Source organism: Pogoniulus pusillus, chromosome Z, assembly GCF_015220805.1.
Source record: "Pogoniulus pusillus isolate bPogPus1 chromosome Z, bPogPus1.pri, whole genome shotgun sequence".
Lineage (NCBI taxonomy): Eukaryota > Metazoa > Chordata > Aves > Piciformes > Lybiidae > Pogoniulus > Pogoniulus pusillus.
The window spans coordinates 75,664,618-75,683,213 of NC_087309.1; the positions used below are offsets into that span (position 1 = coordinate 75,664,618).

The 18,596-nt window shown below is 37.6% G+C and overlaps 1 protein-coding gene across 9 annotated transcripts in view; it reads left to right on the forward strand.

Moving 5' to 3' along the window:
* The window catches only part of NTRK2 (neurotrophic receptor tyrosine kinase 2), a 227,066-nt gene that overhangs the window by 34,820 nt on the left and 173,650 nt on the right, over nt 1-18,596 (forward strand). For all 9 annotated transcript variants that reach the window (XM_064140082.1, XM_064140073.1, XM_064140074.1 and 6 more), the window contains exons 6-8: nt 8,982-9,118; nt 11,955-12,087; nt 13,858-14,157. In XM_064140082.1, coding sequence (XP_063996152.1) covers nt 8,982-9,118; nt 11,955-12,087; nt 13,858-14,157 — 570 coding nt within the window. The remainder of the gene's footprint in view (nt 1-8,981; nt 9,119-11,954; nt 12,088-13,857; nt 14,158-18,596) is intronic.

Below are 18,596 nucleotides of genomic sequence, written 5' to 3' on the forward strand. Positions count from 1 at the left end.
CTGTTTATGAAGTAAATTTCATGCAGCTGTCTAGACAAATGATATGTAAATCAGAGCTTGTGAATGGTGGTAGTTGAGCAAGTGTGATGTTCACGAACATCCCATATATTTTAAAATTTATTTTGTTTTATAATTTTGATGCAGTTTCTGCTTTAATTTTAATGAAGAAAATTTCTAATACAAGGCAGGTTAGAAATGGAAAGGAGTAAGGCACTAAGGGAGACAGGTCTTGATCACTCAAGCATTGTTCTTGAACTCAGTGTGTTATGCAGGTTTGCTCAGTTGCTTCATGCATTTTTGTGTGAACTACTGATCTGGGGAAAAATGGCTGACTTAGATGGCAGTATTCTTACTTTGCTCTTAACATATAACTAGGAGAAGGCTGACAACTAGGTAACTCTGTTTTGAAGTCTAAACAAAATACTTTTTATATTTTAATACTGGGGACCTTTCGTGAAGACAATCCATCATGTATTATTGGCACACAGAATACTTGATATCAAGAGTGAAACTCCATTTTGCTTATTTGTGTAGTTCTCTGAAAATGTTCTTTTTTCAGAATCACATTTATCACATTGAAGTATTTAACAGGCCAGCATTGTTTTCAGTATTTCCTAGACATGTACAGAATTTCCCTGGTAATGATACAGGAATGGCAACTCCATTACATGCACTTAGTGTATTAGACGGCATTTATTAGAAGTTCGCATAGCTAGTTTAGGTCCCATTAACTTGCATTACAAAAGCTGTTTAGTTCTTGGTTCATTTGTTAAGCCTGTGGCTACTTTACTTAGACCAGCTGCACTGAATGTTATTAGAATTGAAAGTTGTGGATAAACTGAAGCTTAAATACCAGTTAAGAACAATTTCTCCAGATGTAATTTAATTTCCTTAGCCATTCAGGGAATTCAAGAGAAGTCATGGCTGGGAACCTTAAGGACACTGCTAGGAAGGGAAGTGTTGATGAAGTTCATAGCCTCTAGAAATACATATAATCTGGAAATTCTCGCAGGTGTACTGTTGCTATTAATACTGGGGATGAAGTCCGTTAATCAATTCAGGTGCTGCAAGGCTACTTCTTAATAAGCAGCTTCCCACTGCAAACCAGGTCAGGCCTAGGAACCTTAAGGTAGAGGTCTTGGACAGAAGTTAACGAGCTATTGTAAACCTTGAAAAGGCAGGCCCTTCACCTGTTCTGAGATGTCAGCAGCAATCTGCAAAACTTTTGTACACAGGATGACTTCAGAAGACAACTTGCTGTCCAAGTGATTTTTTTGTGGTACATGGCTATTGGTATTCTTTGCCTGCATGGCTTTCACAGCAATGTTTGAAGCCCTGGATAGGGTAACAGGTATGTGGAGTTTGCACTTGTCACTGTAGTCATGAAGAGGAGATAGTAAGTTTCATGGTCTTTGCAGTGGCACCATCTCTACGTCAAGAAATTTGGTTCTAGTGATGATTTCAGTTAAGGTGTATTGGCTCTGGAAAGTATGCTCGAAAGACTCATCATCTTCCAACAGGGGCTCTGCTTTTAAAACTTTTATTCTGTTAAGATTTCCAGCTGAATGTAACCATCAGGTGTGTCATATCGGAGGCACATTCCTTTACGTATTTGGGTGGCTCAGTAAGCTGCCACATCACTTCTTCCTGACAGAAAAGTGAACCTCCATAGACTAACAAGGTGAGAGACGAAAGTGTGTTAAGAAAAGGAAAACTGGGCTTGTAAGAACGTATGCACTGAAGCAACAAGCAAGCAAAAAGAGGTCTGAAATGAGCTTGCTCAATGTGCATATGCCTTCCAGCTGCAGTATTTCAGGAAATACTGGAGGCATGTGAAAGCCCTAAACTCTGGTCTGAAAGACTGTCCTCAGGGCTCTATCAAGGTGCCTCTGTATTTGGACTTAATCTCTCACAACAGTACTGATTTGTGCCTTTTCTTTCAATAGGGCATAACAAGAGTTGCTCCTTTCCCATTATTATTTGATTTCTATTTAAAAAAGTAAACTACTTGCTACAGGAGGGTCTTCTGTCATTCTTCTCTGAGTTCAAGTTCAGATCAGGAATCTTGTGTTCAGTTTTGGGGATAATGTCCTCACCGCCAGTCTGTGGAATGTTTGAGACTATTAAAGCTTAACCCCATCAGACATGTGAAAATACCATGGTCACTGTGAAAAATGCCCATTAGGATTTGCTGTGCCACAGGGTGAGCATTTCTCTATTCAGTAGTTATTCAGTGGCTATATATTCTTCTAAATAGCTGAAGGCATTTTGAGTTTGTACAGTTTTTTTTTTTCAGTTTACATTAGCTAATGGGCAGAGTATGGAAATATACAGGGAGAAAGGATAATAATCTAGGATTCTTTTTCCTTCTTCCCTCTTACATCTTTCAGATGAATACCTTTACTTTTAATATTAATCCAAGGGAAGCGTCAAGTTTTATTGTGTGTGATGACAGTTAACAATGGATAAATGAAGACTAATGCCCGGTGGCTAGAGCAGTGAAGTGAGAAGCTGTGGGATTCTCTTCCATGTAACTGGAGAGAAAAGTGATCTTTGGGCTTAAGAAAAAAAAAGAAAATGTATAGGAGATAACATTTTAAAAAACGTTCCTCATTTCTACTAATTGTGTATTTTATTTGCCTAGCTTTTTTTCCCCCATTTTTTGATGAATATGGTTGTGCTTATCATCTTGGAATAACTTATGTGAGATTTCTGCAGTTATCTCTATCTGTCAAGCATGTTAAGTCTCTAGTTGTGATACAGCAGGAAATTAAACCAAAGATATATGTTCCTTTAATTAGTGTTTTGCACATGAACTTTTGAGAAGTCTTGTTCATAATGCTCTAAAGATGCAGCCAGGCTGATTTTTTTTGCCTTATTCTGCAGATTTTTGTGGAAACATGCCCACTTACCCCATGGTGGATATCTGGCTCAGAGTGTGTTGGCTGCAGACAGTTGCTAAGTGAAACATGGAAGGTGAATCACATATCTGACAGCTCCTAGCTTTATTGCTAGAATTACTAGAAAGTTTTTTGTTTTCTTTTTTTTTTTAAACCCATAAAAGCCTAGCGGAAAAGATATTTGGAATTTGTAAACATGACTATATTTTCAAACTATGCAGAATGTAATAGAATGGTATAAGAAAATCCTGGGTTTATTATGATAAAACCTGCTCAGAACCAGTAAGACCTCTGAAAATTGCAGGTCCGTGTGCATAGTTTCTAACAAACTGCATTGTTAACCATTTTATTTTCATGCTCTAGTCAGTACTAGGCTGTACTGTGGTGCTGTAATTAGTTGCATAATTTCTCCCTAGAAAGAAAAAGCTAAATGAAGGGAGCCAGTATTTAAAGCTTTATGTGAGACAAGCAGACTTGATCTGAACCACTGTATCTTAAAAATTACAAGGGATGTTTTATAAATCAGTGGTTCTGGTAGTTTGCCTTTACATGGTTCAGTTTGATAGATGGTCCATGCCTCAGTATTAATTTAATCATTCTCAATCTGATATATTTACTAAAAATATTATTAAAGATTTCAGGTAATGCTTAAAATTAACCCTATTGGGATTAAGATGCAGCTGATGAGTTTTGAGGAAAAAAAACCCAACAAAACCCTAGTTTTTTTCTGGATAACTGCTTGTTCTTGCCATTGAACAAGATGACCTGTAAAAACTAAAATGGGCACAGAGGAACCAAATGAGGTTCAACAAGGACAAATGCAGAGTCCTGCACTTGGGAAGGAATAATAAACTGCACCAGTACAGGTTGGGAAGTGATGTGCTGGAGAGCCACCATGTGGAGGGAGACCTGGGAGTTCCTGGTGGGTAACAAGTTAACCATCGGACAGCAATGTGCCCTTCTTGCCAAGAGGGCCAGTAGAATCTTGGGGTGTATTAAGAAGAATGTGTCCAGCAGATCAGGGTTTTTCTTCCCCTCTACTCTGCCCTGGTGAGACCTCATCTTGAACACTGCATTCAGTCTTGGGCTCCTCATTTTAAGAGGTACAAGGAACTGCTGGAGAGAGTCCAGCGGAGGGGTACAAGGATGATTAAGGGACTGAAGGACATGCCTTATGAGGAGAGGCTGAGGGGCCTGGGACATTTTAGTCTGGAGAAGAGAGGGGATTTAATAAACGTTCATAAACATCTGGGGTCTGGTCAGGAGGGAGGAGACAGGCTGTGATAGAACAGGGAGCAATGGGTGTAAGTTGCAGCATAATGGGTGTAAGTTGCATCCCCTCTTTTATTGAGGAAGTTGCCCCCTCAACACAAGGGGGAACTTCTCTCCTGTAAGGGTCACAGAGCACTGGAACAGGCTGCCCAGACAGGTTGTGGAGTCTCCTTCTTTGGGGACTTTCAAGGCCTGTCTAGATGCATTCCTTTGTGATCTGAGGTAGATTGTGTGGTCCTGCTCTGGTAGGGCTGTTGGACTTGATGATCTGCTTGGGTCTCTTCCAGCCCCTAATATCCTGTGATCCTGTGATGTGCCAAGTGAAAAAGCAATCTCATTGGCCTCTTTGAAAACCATTTAGTAACACAGTGTCATGTCTAGACTCCTGGGAACATCTTAGATGGTGTAAATGAATGCAATACTGAGTTTCTGGTATTCTCTTAGGTTCTTGTTTCTTCACCATGTTATTTCTTACAAATTAGTCAGCCTAACTGACCGTATTGAGGAATTTTTTTGGTTAAGGTTTTTCATCAGCTGAACAAATCCCAGAACTGAAGAGATGAAAGTTCAAGCTGAAAATATCAATCTAGACATAATTTTGTAAAAATTCTTGTAGCTGTGAAGATAGTTAACCAGTGAAACAACATCTTGCATGTAATGGTCTTTTCCTTTCTGCTTGCTTAGGACTGTCTTCATCTAAAAGCTGCTGTATTGTGCTGACTAGAGCATTTGGTGCTGAGAGTTGAGTAATCGTCTGCAGAGTTTGAAGTCATACAGTTATTTCTTAATTAAGTTGTATTCTTCCTTTGACTTATAGTGACAGTATGCATTTAATAAGGTCAATGTTCATTTACTGTAGAAAATAGTAAGTAGGAGCATGAAGACATTGAAAGCCCTCTAGGAATTTCAAGCACATTCTTTTTATTAGTTTCCATTGACAGTTGTGTAGTCAAATGCTTTAGTAGCCTTTGAAAATTTAATCTAGATTATTTGGTTTTGTGATTGCTGCAAGTCCCAGCTGTGCGCAGTGAAGATATGAGTCATTGCCTAGTGACACTTGACATTTCCGCTGCCTGATGGCCTCAGGCAATTAGTTTGTACTAATGATGGTCTGCAAAGGTAAACCTCCTCTACCTAAAGGAGGTTTTGTTCTTTCTGAAGTATGAGATGGTGTTTGGAGACACATAAATGAGTTCCTCCTGCTTGTCTCTGTTGTTTCTAGTTGTGTTAGGTTGTGGGAAGTGACTGCTTGTTCTAACACAGAGCTGCCTGTTTCCAGGAATAAAGTATTAAGAATTTGAATATGAGAACAGATACTCTGTGTGTGATGAAATAACATTGTTGTTACACACCCATACATAATGAAGCACATGGATTTTAGTGCATACTTTCATCCTGTGATGAAAGAATGAGAACTGCATTGCTCTCTACATTACAGTTTAAAATTCTCAGTAGCAAGTTCTGTCCTCCCATTTTTGCAAAGATTGAATAGCTTTGAGTAGATCATTGAGAAGAAAGAAGATATGAGAAAATAAACCAGAGTGGTCTTAAGATCATTCAGAAGCTCTCTTTTCCCTGTCCTGTCAGAACAGAAAAGCATTCAGTGTCACAGATAAATTTGAGTGCTGATAAAAGGGAATGGGTCTTGTGGATGGCCTGAACACTATGCCTGTGAAAGTCATTGCTGTAGAAGGCTATTAAGAGTATAGCAAACTAAAAAAAAAAACAATAGATACTACTAGGGATTGTTATTGATATTAAAAAAATTGTAATAATCAATGCTATCAAACTGTCTGGCAGCAAGATGAGACTTAGGGAAAGATAATATCATATGTGTCATGCATGGATTCCTATGCTAGTCTAAACTTACTGTGCTGCTGGCAGTGTACAAAAGTATTTGAAACTGTTGTTTGATTGCTTGTACAAATTACTGTATCAACAGAAGTGACAGTCATCTAAAGCACTGCGTTTATCCAAATTGAGTCAGGAGTAAATGCAGCATTGGTTGGCTATCTTTTAATTGTGTAGGTGCCAAAATGCCACTGACTCATATAGATGGTCTCACATTACACCGAACATCCGCACTGAGCATAGGTGTCTGTTAGAGTGTGTGGTAGATTCTAAAATGCAGTTATTTTTCAACACAGGTTTTGATGCATGTTCTCATAGCTTTATTAGTAAGTCCAGTTCTATCACATTTTCTGGACAGGAGGTCTTACACTGCTGTCTGCTTTTCCAACCAGAGCCAATTCTTAAGGAGTGGTGTATTCTGCTGTCGAGCAGTCTGGGTGCCACTGGAAATAATAGCCAAAATGACCTTGCAGTTAAAGTTCACTAGCACAAGACACCCAACTAAAAAAATTAATCTGAAGGCAATTATTTTATGTGTTTTCCACCCAACCTCTTATGACTGAGAAAAGGAGTAAAAGAAAACACACCTAATAATATGATTATGATTCTCTACTATGCTATGCTATAGTAATGCAGTGCCATGCTGTACCATCTTATGCTGTGCTGTGCAATGCTAGTCTGCATGCACTTTTTTACTACAGTGCTTTCTGCTGGATCTTAGAAATGTTATTTAGTGCAGCTTTAGGAATCTGTAGGATAATAGGCACTATTGTTTTATGACCTTCTGATGGGATAGAAGCACGATGTAGCTGTTTCTCTGAGATATAACACTAATATGACACGTGTAGAATTCTTAAAATAAACAGGACTAGATCTGACTTTGGGTAGGAAGCAGAGCCAGTGCCAGCAGAATTTAAGTTGAATTGCTTGTCCTGTAAACAAACACACTGCAGGAAGAATTTGTCTTGAAACTTAACAGCTATTTTATAAAGGAGGGCTCTGAGGAACCAAAATTGATTTTATTTTTGCTTACATGAGAGGCTTCATGTGAGATGATATGTTAGCAGGAGCTGTGCAGGATTGCACAGATAAATGATAATCTGTCATGTAGACTTTTTCCCAAGTGCCAGGGACAGGAAAAAGTAGGGAGCTTTAATCTCTTTACACATTCAAGTCTGGCAAAAGTAGTTGAAATGGTTTTCAGAGGTGGTGTATAAGTGTAACTTTATAGGGCAAATGATCTCATTATTTCTCTCATTGCTCTCTAACCAACATAATTAATATCCAAATGTTCCCTAAGATGAGTTTAGTTCCCTGCTCAGCTACTTGACAGACACTGCTGAGATTTGAATTCACAACAGGAGAGAGCAGATGGCTACTTGCTAAGAGATAACTGCATCAAGATATACAAACTGCCCAACTCTGTCTCAATAAACTTCAATGTATGATTTAAGAAGTGAACATAACTGAAGAAATCCATGATGCCTATAAACAAGGATCATGTTACATCACTGCTTAGAGGACTGGGAGAATTGCCCAAGCAGTTGCTGAGATTTGAATTCACAACAGGAGAGAGCAGATGGCTACCTTTGCTAAGAGATTACTTCATCAAGACATACAAACTGCCCAACTCTGTCTCAATAAACTTCAACGTATGATTTATGGAGTGAACATAACTGAAGAAAGCCGTGATGCCTGTAAACAAGCATCACATTACAGCACTGCTCAGAGGACTGGGAGAATTGTCCAAGCAGTTGCTGTATACCTGTGCTGATCTTCAAATCTCAGTAGGCAAGAAAGCATTATCCAAAAAATTACTTGTCTTCCCATTTGTATTACTTCCTCTCATCTAATTGTTTTGCATTAAAAAAAAACTTAAAGCAAGATTTCCAATAGATTTAGGTTCTGTTGGTGTTATAGCAAGCATACTAATGCGTTCACACTGATTTGATGCTTAATTATTTTTTATGGGACTTCTTATACCAGCAAAAATTTCTCTGCTAAACTTCCATACCTAAACTACTGTACTCTTAACTGAAAAACAAAACAGAAGAGAAGAAGGAGAACTACTGTTTCAGAATAAGGAAGAGGATTACAAGGTCATGCATAAGTATGCAGTGCATCATAGCGTGTCACATAGCACATAGTTCCTTCTGTTTCTGGAAGCGTTTAGCATGTATTTACTCTTCAGGAAGCTCTCATTGCTTTAGGTGCTGAAGAATGAGATACAGAATGATTTACAGCTTTCTAAGATAGAGCATGAGTTAGGAGTTACGATTCTTGCAAAATCTCTTTTTCTATTTTCTTTTCCCCCCCTTTTCTTTCTCCTGTGGTACCATATCGGTGCTTTTCTGCTTTCCTGAGGCAATAGCAAAACCTGCTGAGTTGCCTTGAATAGTAGCTCTGTGCAGTCACTGGCTCTGTCTTCTGTCCCTTCTGACTTCTGACTTGATTTGTTCAGTGCTCTGTTTCCTTCAGTTTGTGCTTAAGATCTAGATTTTGGTGTGCTCTCTATAGCTGTATCTCTCTCTGAGTAGGAGGTCTGCCATGTCTTGTGTGATACTAGGAAATGGGTTTGAAGCTGTTAGAGACAGATAGATTTAGGTAATAGGGAAAGGTTTTTTTAATTGTTGTTTTGGAGTTAAAGATTTGTGTTAACCTAACTTCTGCTTACCTACCTGAAACGTTTGCCTGTAATTAGTTTAATGTACTTCCACATGCAGTAATGTTTTCCTAGGATGTGAACCAGAGTAGGGGCGCAAAAAGGCTGTGTAGCAGCTTAAAGAGTGTGATTGTGTTCAGAGATGCTGTTTACACTTCCTGACTGAGTACTGACCACAGTGAATATTTGATTCAACAGTGGTTTTGCTTGCATTTATTCAGCCTGCTTGTAACTGAATGTTGTCAATTTCTGTCAAATACAAACGCATGTGGGTTTTGTTGTTGTTTCTATTGTAGACATGCCCTCAGCAAACTTAAGCAATTACAACATCACCGTGGTGGAAGGAAAGAGCATCACGTTGTACTGTGATACTACTGGTGGGCCACCCCCTAATGTGTCCTGGGTGCTTACCAATCTTGTTTCAAACCACGAGGTGAGTTTGATATTCAAATACATGAAGATTAGAGACGGGAGATGCCTGCTGCTGAATGGAGTGAAGGTTCATGTTCAGCTTTTTTTTTTTTTTTAAAGGTGAAATTGAATGTTAATGTTGGGATAACATTTATTTTCCAGTTACTTTCATTCCAGAGTGACTGCTGCAGCGCATTTGGAGAACAGCAGGTGTTTGTGCCTTGACACCCTGATGCGCGTTCTTGTTTTGTGATGTTCACTTGGAAATGAAAGTACTGTAAATTTGTGTAAGTTACGTGGTAAATCAGGATACTGAAGCACAAAGTCTTTGTTATCATCACTGATACCTGCATATAGAGAATGGGTCTAATCTGCTCTATTAATGAAAGAGCCTTGTGTCTCAAGTTTTACAGTATTTTCATACCAAAATGTTGGTGTGCTGGAACCTAATTTTCTTTCCAGAAGCAAAGCAACAACAGGAAGCCATGAAAATTGCAATGAAGATTCTACCAAAAGGAATGGCAAAGTTTTTTCAGTGAAGTATGATGATATTTTCTCAGTACAGTCAACTAAGCAGGATGAATTTTGGGTTTTGAAATCTTTGTGTCTGGTGTCCCTGCCTTAACTGGTTGCACATTGGGGATAGAATGATCAGTTATTTCTGGTGGAAATGTTGATAAGGAAAAATAGAAGCAGATCTTTAACGTGCAGCTGCTGACCTGTTAAATTGACATTATTTACACAGTAGACAATACTGTGTTATTCATAGTTTATGACGTTGGCTTTCCTACATTCATGATAATTCAAAGCACTTAAAGCTTCCTAGTTTGTACAAAATGGGGGGGGATGTGTACTTCCAAAACTGTTCCTGTGGTGTGGAAGAGACAGGACCTCAAGGTCCTGTAATCTTTGTACTTTCTTCTTTGAGGTCATTACTCTGGACCTCTATAGAATTTGAAATTTGACTAGTCTGTTTTTTGGTCTTATAAGTAAGAGCTCTGTAGAACTCTGGCTTTATTTTAAAAGTTGCCTCTAATCTATAAAACTACCCAAAGGCATCAGCTGTCATCAAGAGCAAGAAATGAAAATAGTTTGTGGAACTTAGGCCAAGTTGTACTGGTGTTTTGTTTTGTTTTGTTTTTCTGGTGTGTGCTATGAGCCAAAACAAATGTGGGATGCAGTTCAAAAAGTGAGATCACCTCATTTTTTGACCTTCCTATCTTTGAAATGCCATGGTCACTTCAGGCTTTTTGGAAATACGCTATCCTGGGATAACTTTATCTTGAGATTGCAGTGGGGGTCGTTATATAGACTAACTACAACCTCTACCATGTGGGACAGCAGTACTTTCAGTAGCAGAAGAGCATGTGCCTTTTAAACCTCATTTGCGATGCACAACTATCCTTTGTTTTCTGAGTGTTAGGTTTTAATTCCTTTCTCTTGCTTCCCTGCCTCAGTTTCTGCTTCTTTCTTCACCTCCTATGCTACTTTTGCCTGCTTTCTCTCCCCTTCTTGTTTTACAGCAACGTTAAGAAAGGTTAAAACTAAACTGTAGTCTTGCAGAGCTGTATGCTCTCAGTTTCTTTGCTGATGTGTAATCTAATTGACGGTTAGGTTTCTCTTGCTCTAGAAAGCAACCCTGAGTGTGTGATTGAACCCCTGTGCTTTCAGTCCAGTTTTGAGTGCTTCTCATCTCTGAGAGTTGTGCAAGGAGAAAAGTGTAATGAGGAGTGTGCTTTTCCATTCACCTTTCTTATTCTTACTGAATTCAAAGAAATTTTTAACTGGAGTTAAGGTGTCATGTCAAGGTTCAAAATTCTGCTCATGCAGAACTGTATGCAGGAGTGTCCCCACATGTTGTTACTGGCTGTTGCTGAAAGTCACTGTGGTTCTGCAGATACAGGATATTATTTGTTTTTTGTGCAGCGCTGGTGTGTGTATATGCTAAGAAACATACCTCAGAAGTAGTTCTTAAAAATTATCCTAGTTATTGTTTATTTTCTGGATGTTTTGATTGCTTTCTTTAAAAAAAAAAACAGTACTGCATTTATGAAAAATTAAAATGTAAAAACAGTAATTATTTGGAGTTGGTATGAAGGGCCTGGAGTCATGTGAAAGGCTGCATATTCAGTATGACATTTAAGGCTGTAAATGGGCACTGAGCTTTTTAGATTAATGAGAAGCCAAGGATTTATAATGGTGATTCTTACCTTAATTAGCCTGTGTTGAAACACATAAACCAGTACTTGGGCATTAGCTTAAGTAGTGGAACATACGTAATTTCTCATGGGAAGTTTCATAAGAAGTAGCTTTCAAGAGAAATTTGGTGAAGGATGAGGGAGAAGAGACATTGTTGTAAAGGTACAGTAGAGCTAAGAATATAGCAGTGGAAGAGTTACAAAACATAAATACAAAGCGAAGAGGCAAATGGAAGAGTAAAGCAAGTATTGAAACAAATATAGGAGGAAAGAAAAAGTTCAAGGAGAGCAGAGAAAGATCACAGAAATCAGGTATGAGATGGAAGAGAGGATGAATAAAGGTATGGATAGAGAAAAAGGATTTGTGTAGAGAGGAAGAAGCGTTCAAGAAAAGGACAGAAACTGAAAGTGACAGGACAGAAAAATATTCTGGAGATTTGAATCCACTGCCAGTGATGATTATGATTACAATTGGTTCTGTACTTGTTTTGTGTCTGTTTGGACAACATGCTGAAGTAAGACACTGGTTAATTGTGGACTAATACATCTAAATACAAAGAAAAATGAAAAATGCTAGTCAGCTGTGACCAGCGTTTCCCTCCCTCTCCATTACTCTTTATGCTGCCGTTGACATGTACATGTTTTTCTGATTGCTTCTAGAGTGACACGAGTAAGAACCCTGCCTCGCTAACCATAAAGAATGTTTCGTCCATGGACAGCGGACTGTCAATTTCCTGTGTAGCAGAGAACATTGTGGGAGAGGACCAAGTCTCTGCTGAGCTCACAGTATTCTGTACGTATGCTGGCATACATACAGCCACCAAGGCCAAGCTGCATTGGTGACAACTGTTTTGACTGTAGATACTTCTTGGGCACCCAGGTTGCTGAAACAAAACCCCTTAGAGAATGTGCACTATCTAGTACAGGTAATGTTTAGAGTTGCCCAATCAGAAGTTGTTGTATTTATCTTTTACAGCTTTGCATTCTTGCAGAAAATGTGTTTCTATATGCTTTATCTTGCAGTTAGGGTGAGCTGTAGTTAAATGTCTGAAACCTGAAACAGTCAGTTGCACTGTCAGTGTCAAAAGGTTTGTTGCTAGTGTGCATGTACATATTCACTGTTGAAACTGAGAAGTACGAATGCATCAAGAGACTCATAAAATGGGTTATAAGAGACAGCAAATGTTTAGCTTCTCCTTTATCCAGAGCAAAAACCACATTGTTAAAAAAATAGTACTCTTGAAACATTCATACTTCCAGATGTAAATTTATTTGTCATAACTTCGAATTTTATACTTATTTGTCAGGCCCAAGGAAGAGGGAAGAGACATGCAGTGTAGAGTCACTGACTTCTTAGATCTAAGCTCCAGCCTGTATTCATTTTAATGTGAGCTAGGTAGCATGTTTTCACAAGTTGCAGCCTTCTGTTTAATTGAAGGAATGGAGTGCTTTGTAGATGGCAAGCAGTTCAGCATGTGCTTATGACAGAGTAAACTGGAAAAATCACTGTAGATGTAGTTTTGTAGGTTGAAATTGTATATGTAATACCTATGAGGAGGAAACTGGAAATATTTGAATGGCATTAAGTGAGATTCTGAGCCTGGCAGTATTATAGAATCGTAGAATTCTCTGACTTGGAAGTGACCTCTAAAAGTCATCTAGTCCAACCTCTTCTGCAGTAAGCAGGGGCATCTTCAACTGCATCAGGTTGCCCAGAGCCCCATCAAGCCTCACCTTGAATATCTCTAGGGATGGGGCCTCAGCCACCTCACCGAACAGCCTGTTTCAGTGTTCCACCACCCTCATGATAAAGAACTTTGTTCCTAACATCCAAATTATGAGTGATAAAATGGAAGTATAACTAAATGAAATTGGATACCAATAAGAATAAATGTATGAAGGAAAAATTCCCAGTACTGAAATAATGGTCAAGGTGCTGAAATAATTTTCTAAGGGAAACGCAGAACAAGTCTGCAAACTTGAGGCATTTAGCTGGTTCGGACTGAAAATTACAAAATGTATAATAGAGAAAACAGTCTTTCCCTGACAGAATAATTAAGGGAATTATATAATCTCTTTTGGCTTTGATTCTGTGAAGAAAATAATCTGAAAGTTTGGATTCCTATCTGAATATATTCTGAGTACTATTTACTTTTGGCCAGCGTTTATGTATTTTCAATGCTGTTGTGTTCCTTCAGCACTCATCTGCACCATTTCTCTTAGCAGAATAAATTTAAAATCTGTTTCCCCTTTTTTCTGCAATCCAGTAACTGAACTTCCTACATCTTCCAGAATTTAATTGATTTAACAGGTGTTCAGTCTTTGAATCTAGTTTGTTTTGTTTCTTTCTGAGGGACAGCTTCAGTTGTAAGCATAGTGTCTTAGGCAGAGCAGGTGGGTTCTTCTGCAAGTATCTTCCAAATAGCTGCCTCTTTTACTAATAGCTTACTATATTGTTGATGAATGAACAGTGCTTTCCTGGTAACTTTTGAGAGATTGGAAGGAATGGAAGAAGGACACGTTCAGAATATTCTGATGTTTTTCACTCTTTTCTTCAATATAGTTGCACCAAATATCACATTTATTGAATCTCCAACCCCGGACCACCACTGGTGTATTCCATTCACTGTGAAAGGGAACCCTAAGCCCACACTACAGTGGTTCTATGAGGGGGCTATACTGAATGAATCTGAATACATCTGTACTAAAATACACGTTATCAATCAAAGTGAATACCACGGCTGCCTTCAGCTGGACAATCCTACCCACCTGAACAATGGTGCTTATACCTTACTGGCAAAGAATGAGTATGGAGAGGATGAAAAACGAGTTGATGCACATTTCATGTCAGTGCCTGGAGATGGTGAGTATAATTCTTTTACTAATGGTAGCATTTATGGATTGATGGAACTATGGAAACAGTGCTCCTCACCAGTTTAACTGTTTTGGAGGAAGCTTAAAAAAAAAAAAAAGTAAATGAACGAATATTGTCACGATTAGTTCTAAAATGTTGCTGTTCTTGAGTGGTTTTTTCCTCAAACTTCATTTTGAATAACCATCTTCAGTTCCAGCTAAGACTGGTAAAAGACTGCTATTTCTGAAGTGTTTTCTCAAACCTCAGTTCTAATCCTAGAAAGCACTAAGTGCCAATTTAGCCACTCTATAAGTTTTCTTCACTGCGTGTGAGTACAACTAGGCAGCATATTGAAGGACAGGGAAGTACCATTGTAGCATCTATAATACCTCGTTGCAAAATTAGTAGTGCAGTAAAGTGAATTGTTGATAATATGTTGTTTAGGACACCATGGGGTGCTGGAGAGAAAACAGGGCAGAATGGGGAAAATATTTAGTCTTCACACACATTTTGATGTCCGGTGTCCATTCGTTCTCTTGGAGGTTAGACACCTGCATGCCTTAGAATATCTGTGGTTGCTGCTGAATATATGCATCTTCAGTTATGCTAATGGCTTTACCTCAGCCCTCTTAAATGCTGTGAGCACATTAAAGGTGCACTAATTCATTGAAGTGCAGGGACTGTTGTGATTGATGTTCATCATAGTTTGATCTCTTCCCATGTCTACAAAGCCTTGTGTGAAGTGACTGTAAGAGTAGGAAGTCATACATGTAAGCATATTGCAATATGTGTAAAAAAATCTGAGTGGACCCTGCACAGCTGGAATGGGAGTAAAAAAATCCACATTTTTGCACAAGTAGTTGCTCACTCATATATGAAAATAGGCACATATGTGTAACTTGCCTTTTAGCCATGGAGTATAAATAGCCGCCTTCTTTTTTGAAACAGCAATGCACAGTGCTAGTGTTATCTGGCAGGAAAAATAAAAGTCAATATTTAAATTCTGTCTTCTATATTGCAGGCTACAGACAGCAAAAATACAGCTTGTATTTATTCTGTATCAGCTTAGTCAGCTGTAGGGAGAGGGATGACAAGGCTTTTGCCTTCCCACCCTTAGGAGAAAGTGAAGAGCTAATACAGCCAGACTTTATTTATTCCAAATGTCCTTAGTGTTCTTTTCCTTTTTTTTTTTTTTTTAAATAGAGTTCTTAAATAGACTTATTACAAAAACATACAAAGATTTCAGCTCCTGGCATCCTCTTAATACTGCATTACAATGGTTGAGTAAAACAATTCACCTCACAGATGTTCTGTGTACAATGGAAGTTCTCTTACACCCTGATTATTTAACATGAATCTGGCTTCATTTTCTTAACAGAATAAGAATTAATCTAATATGTTTAGGTGAATTTGTTATTTTTTGTCTTTAATCCAAGTCTGGCTTACTGTTCTATTTTTCCTGTATGCTTCTTCTCTCTACACTTATGATTTCCTGATTTTTGCCTTTTAGATCAGTAAACAGAATTGTAGGCATTCTTCAAATTAGAAAGACAGCACTATTTGTTCCATCCTCTTTATACTCATAAAGGGTATAAGCCTTCCAAGTAATCTGTACTGTGTTCCTAAGCATTTTCCAAGCTCATAAAAAGAGTACAGATGAAAATGGACTGTACAGACAGGATGTAACTACATTAGAAATCAGTTCATGCATAGTGGATAGCACCAAACCAGTCTTAACAACAAGGGAAACTGCATATCTACTTAGACTTCTCAATGTTGTGGTGTTCTTTTTATTTCTGTAAGAGTCATGGCATTGAGCTTTAGAAAACGTCACAACATTATTACCTCCTCCACTGAAGCTGGCATAAAAGCAAATGTTAAAGAGCTAGAATTCTCAGAGCATTGTATTGCAATTTGTTTTAAACTATTACTATTTAAATCACTGTCAGGCTTTTTCAAATCATTAAAAGGCTTCTTCAGTGCTGTCATTACTGTGTAGTTTCTTCTTTTGGCCCATATATTGTATGATGAAGCATAAAGATTAGGGCCCACACCCTGGTATTATGTTCATTTCCATGCCTTCATAACTGAATTAAATACTGGCCCTGATGTTTCATGGGGTGGAGAATACTTGCTGACCTTTAATCTGGTTCTGTGTTTATTGCATCACTTACGGGCAAATGCTCTAAAGAAAAAAATAACGGGAAATTGTCTCCCCCTAAACTCAATCCTTAAACCTATATAAAATATAACTAGTCTGAAGGATAACTGTGTAATACTCCACTTTCAAAGCTGCATCAAATGTGATGAAGACATAATTTGTGTAAGATGCTCTCAATTTCCATCATGCTACTTGCAGAACATTTTTTATTGGTCTGAGGATGGGGGCATAAAGGAGAGGAGAGCGTGTGCCACAGTGGAATTTTGACTGAATTAGTGATAACAAAGTTATCATTATTATATTTTACTAGCTAGATCTTTAACAAGCTTTAATCTTCTAAAGTTTTTGGATTCTTGTGAAGCTTTTCTAGCTGAGGATGATTTGATTATCTGAGCCTACAGTGCAGTGAACAGTAAGCTAGAAATGTTCATGTTTCATTGTGGAGATGTTCTCATATTTGATCCAAAATAGCTCATAAATGTCAGAGAGATTTTTGCCAATAATAATCAGTTTTAATTAAGCTTATTTATCTATCAGCTAGAATTCCACTCAAGAACTCCAAGTCTCATAGTATTTTGTCAAAGTAAAAGAGTATGTTAAGTAGGCCTTAGAAGTGCCATCCTGTTTGTATGACGTGACGTAGGGTTGTGTCGAAGAAGTATGTTTTTGGACTATTTTGCTGCTGCTTTATTTAAAAAAGTTCAACTTCACAAAGAAAGAAGCACTTGATAAAAGAAGTACTTGATGCAATTTTTAAAGATGAGAAAAAGTTTCTTAATAAATTTACTTACAAAACAAGCTGTTCTGAGACCACACCAGCAAATCTAGTCTGTGTTTGCCTAAAAAAATGTAAATGTTTGTAAATGTGCCAAATTACTGTGCTGAAGTTTTATGTTAAAATAGTCTTGACTGATGTTTTGGTGATTGAGTATCTATTTTTTTATGTAAGCAATTTTAAAATGTATTTATTTCCTAAACAGGAATTTGAAGTTCATACAGGATCACAGGATATAGAATCCTGATTTTTTAATAACTTTATTTGAAGTGTTTAATTATATAAAATGTATTTGAATGGAGTTGATAACTTCCTAGTTCATGTCTCTGACAGGAATTGGAAGTTAAAATAACCAGATGACTTTATCATAATTCCAGTAAATAGTAATAAAAATTTTGCCATTTAATCAGGAATAAAGGCATGGGAATATTATTTTGTTTTATTTTATTTTATTTTAATTATTTTACTCTTAGATTACAAAATATAAATTAGAAATGCAGTCTTTCAGCAGATGGATGTTTTATACTGGAAAACCTGAATCTGTGAACGTTTACAGGCAAAGAACACTGGTCAGGAGTTACTTGAAGATAGATAATACAAACTTTCTTCACTTGTTTTTTATTTCGGCAGATTGCAGTGACAATTCTCATGAGATCTATTAACCTGTATTGCTGGAAACTACAATATCTTCTGATGCATTTAATAATCAGCTTAATTATCTACTACTGTTCTGCAAAGAAACTTCAACTGTGTTTAATATTTTCAGGGCAGATTCTCACACTACTAACATAAACAGAAACAATGGTTTTCTGGTCATTTTTCACAATGGACTTGACATTGGCTTTATGCCAGTGTAATGTCACTCATATATATATATGTACATATGGCATTAAAATCACAGCAATCTTTAGCAATTCTAACTGTTAAGTTTATTTTCAAACGAAAAAAAGTAAAATATGGAAGAGGTGATTTGAAGCCTACTACATAAGCTATACTGTAAAAATATTACAGATGAGAATGAATGGGTATATACAAAAAAATACCTTTGAAAGCATGGATAGTACTATATTAATTTCAGTGTATGTTCATTATACTCATAAATGCGCACAACCTTACAGCTCAGAAAAAGCCGAAAGCTGGAACTAGTAAAGTTTAAAAATATGTAGACTAGATAAGTATCCATTTGGATGTGTTAAAGGATTGCTTCTGAGACGTCGGATTTTTTTTTGTTTCAATTGGGTGAGAGTTCTGTCTATGTATCAGCCATACAGCTGGCTTCTTGGAAGCATCCTTGACAGAGCACATGAAATGGTGCTCCTTAGGTCTTTACTACCTCTAGTCCTTAACTTACCTGCTCACAGCTAAACCAGTTTGCTTTCATAGTGATGTAATAGCATATTTTTTTTTGACCGAGTATAAAGTCAGTGATTGTTAATGCTCACTGAAGTCTACTTCCACTGAAGGTCAGAGAGAATTTTACCATTGATTTTTCAACAGGAGTAGTTACTGTTG